At 43.6% G+C, this 2,703-nt stretch overlaps 1 protein-coding gene across 1 annotated transcript; it reads left to right on the top strand.

The window, feature by feature from the left end:
* Window positions 1–299: 299 nt before the first annotated feature.
* Window positions 300–1,996, top strand: LOC119259753 (plasminogen activator inhibitor 1 RNA-binding protein-like). Its single transcript, XM_037528727.2, has one exon. The coding sequence runs from the start codon at window positions 380–382 to the stop codon at window positions 1,556–1,558; it is 1,179 nt and encodes a 392-aa protein (XP_037384624.1). The 5' UTR covers window positions 300–379; the 3' UTR covers window positions 1,559–1,996.
* The last annotated feature ends 707 nt before the right edge of the window (window positions 1,997–2,703 follow it).

The raw sequence follows: 2,703 nt of genomic DNA, 5'->3' as shown, positions 1-2,703 counted from the left end.
TATTTATGTGCCATTTGAATGCCTGAGTCTTGCATATATTAGAGAAGAAAAGGGGGAATAACACGAACAATGCCATGGTGCAGTACAGATGTTAAGTGGTGTGGGGTCTATTGAAAATTGTGAGAGAGAGATAGGCTAGTATGTTTAGGGAAGTCATTCTGGGCTAAAGGTGTCTGAACAAGAGAAGCAGCATGTAAACAACCAATAAAAAACAAGCAAACAGAAGTGAGGGACAGCGTGTATGGAAGTCAGGGAAGGCAATCAGTGTGATGGCAATAGATAGTGCTGGTGAGATCTTGTGGGAAGAGCTGAAGCAGGCGCTCTTGGCTCGGCGCGGCCCGCTGCAATCCGTGGAGGAACGCGCCGCCGAGCCACCATCATGCCTGGCCACTTACAGGAAGGCTTCGGCTGCGTGGTCACCAACCGATTCGACCAGTTATTTGACGACGAATCGGACCCCTTCGAGGTGTTGAAGGCAGCAGAGAACAAGAAAAAAGAAGCCGGCGGGGGCGGCGTTGGGGGCCCTGGGTCCAAGAGCGCAGCTCAGGCCGCAGCTCAGACCAACTCCAACGCGGCAGGTAAACAGCTGCGTAAAGAGTCCCAGAAAGACCGCAAGAACCCACTGCCTCCCAGCATTGGCGTGGTTGACAAGAAAGAGGAGACGCAGCCGCCCGTGGCGCTGAAGAAAGAAGGAATAAGACGTGTTGGAAGAAGACCTGATCAGCAACTTCAGGGTGAAGGGAAAATAATTGATAGGAGACCAGAAAGGCGACCACCTCGTGAACGACGATTCGAAAAGCCACTTGAAGAAAAGGGTGAAGGAGGAGAATTTTCAGTTGATAGACCGATTATTGACCCGCCTATCCAAGGCCGCGGTGGTCTTGGAAGAGGCCGAGGAGGCCGTGGACGTGGAATGGGCCGAGGAGATGGATTTGATTCTCGTGGCAAACGTGAATTTGATAGGCATAGTGGAAGTGATAGATCTTCTTTCTCACATTATAGTGGCCTGAAGCATGAGGACAAACGTGGAGGTAGCGGATCTCACAACTGGGGAACTGTCAAAGATGAATTAACTGACTTGGATCAATCAAATGTGACTGAGGAAACACCTGAAGGTGAAGAACATCCAGTGGCAGACACTGAAAATAAGGAGAATGAAGTTGAAGAAGTAAAGGAAGAGGGTCCAAAAGAGATGACTTTGGATGAATGGAAGGCTATTCAAAATAAGGACCGAGCAAAAGTAGAATTTAATATCCGAAAACCAAATGAAGGTGCTGATGGACAGTGGAAGAAGGGGTTTGTTCTTCATAAGTCAAAGAGTGAAGAGGCTCATGCGGAAGATTCGGTTATGGACCATCATTTCCGGAAGCCAGCAAATGATATAACATCTCAGCTGGAGATCAATTTTGGAGACCTTGGCCGCCCTGGACGTGGTGGCAGGGGAGGACGAGGTGGCCGTGGGCGTGGTGGACGTCCTAACCGTGGCAGCAGGACTGACAAGTCAAGTGCTTCTGCTCCTGATGTAGATGACCCAGAGGCATTCCCAGCTCTGGCTTAACTGGATGCCATAAGACAACCCTGGTTCCTTTGTGGACCCTCCTGTCTGAGGTTTTGCATGCTTAAGGATCCCAAACGACTAAGAAATTAAAAAAAAAAAAAGACTGTCATTCATACCATTCACACCTAAAGACTGAATTTTATCTGTTTTGAAAATGAACTTCTCTCGCTACACAGAAGTAACAATATGGTAGTCAGTTTTGTATTTAGAAATGTATTGGTAGCAGGGATGTTTTCATAATTTTCAGAGATTATGCATTCTTCATGAATACTTTTGTATTGCTGCTTGCAAATATGCATTTCCAAACTTGAAATATAGGTGTGAACAGTGTGTACCAGTTTAAAGCTTCCACTTCATTTGTGTTTTTTAATTAAGGATTTAGATGTTCCCCCCAATTACAAACTGGTTTTAAATATTGGAAAAAAAAAATAGATAGTGCTGGTGAATGGTGGGGAGGCTGGGAGAAGGCTCAGTGGAAAGGGTGTAATCTCAGTACTGGCTTCGCTCAGGACTGGTCAGGGACTTGGGGAAGAAGGAAAAAGTGTTGTTTCAGATCCTCAGTGTCTTTAATTATTGAGTGGGCCAAGTAAATCTTAACTCACATGCTTATGAGATCGAATGCAGAAACATATGTGAATATTTTTGGTAAACTGCTATGAACTAGAATACAGGTTGTTATCAATGAATGGGATTCCTTGACAATGGTTCCTTTCTAGGAGGTCATGACACCTGGTCAGGGTATTTAGGATCTCATGAACGGTGTGCTTCAGCGTGAGAAGATGAATTTAAGCCAAATTTAATCTTTCCAAGGAGAACAAACCTCACCACTACATCTCTCATTACAGAGCCCATATGTAAAAAAGCAGAATGTGATTTCTGATTTATTATGTCTTACTGACAAATTGAATCATTTTTACAGGGTAAGTTTTAAAATAACAATATTAAATAGCTGATTGTTGTTTTAGTGATTTTAGTTGTATGTGTGTTTCTTAAGTTGGTCACAGTTTTAGAGGAAAAAAAGTAAGAACTTGCTTTAGTTAAATTAAGAAATTTTTCATGGTTGATCTGATCAATGGATGTTCTTTTAGGAAGCATTGTTTTGAAAAGAAAAACAATTTTGTTGTTTTTAAAGTATCCTCTATTGT

This window comes from Talpa occidentalis, unplaced genomic scaffold (genome assembly GCF_014898055.3).
Source record: "Talpa occidentalis isolate TD23 unplaced genomic scaffold, MPIMG_talOcc4v2.1 talOcc4.5, whole genome shotgun sequence".
NCBI lineage: Eukaryota > Metazoa > Chordata > Mammalia > Eulipotyphla > Talpidae > Talpa > Talpa occidentalis.
This window is presented reverse-complemented; position numbering and strand designations above follow the sequence as displayed.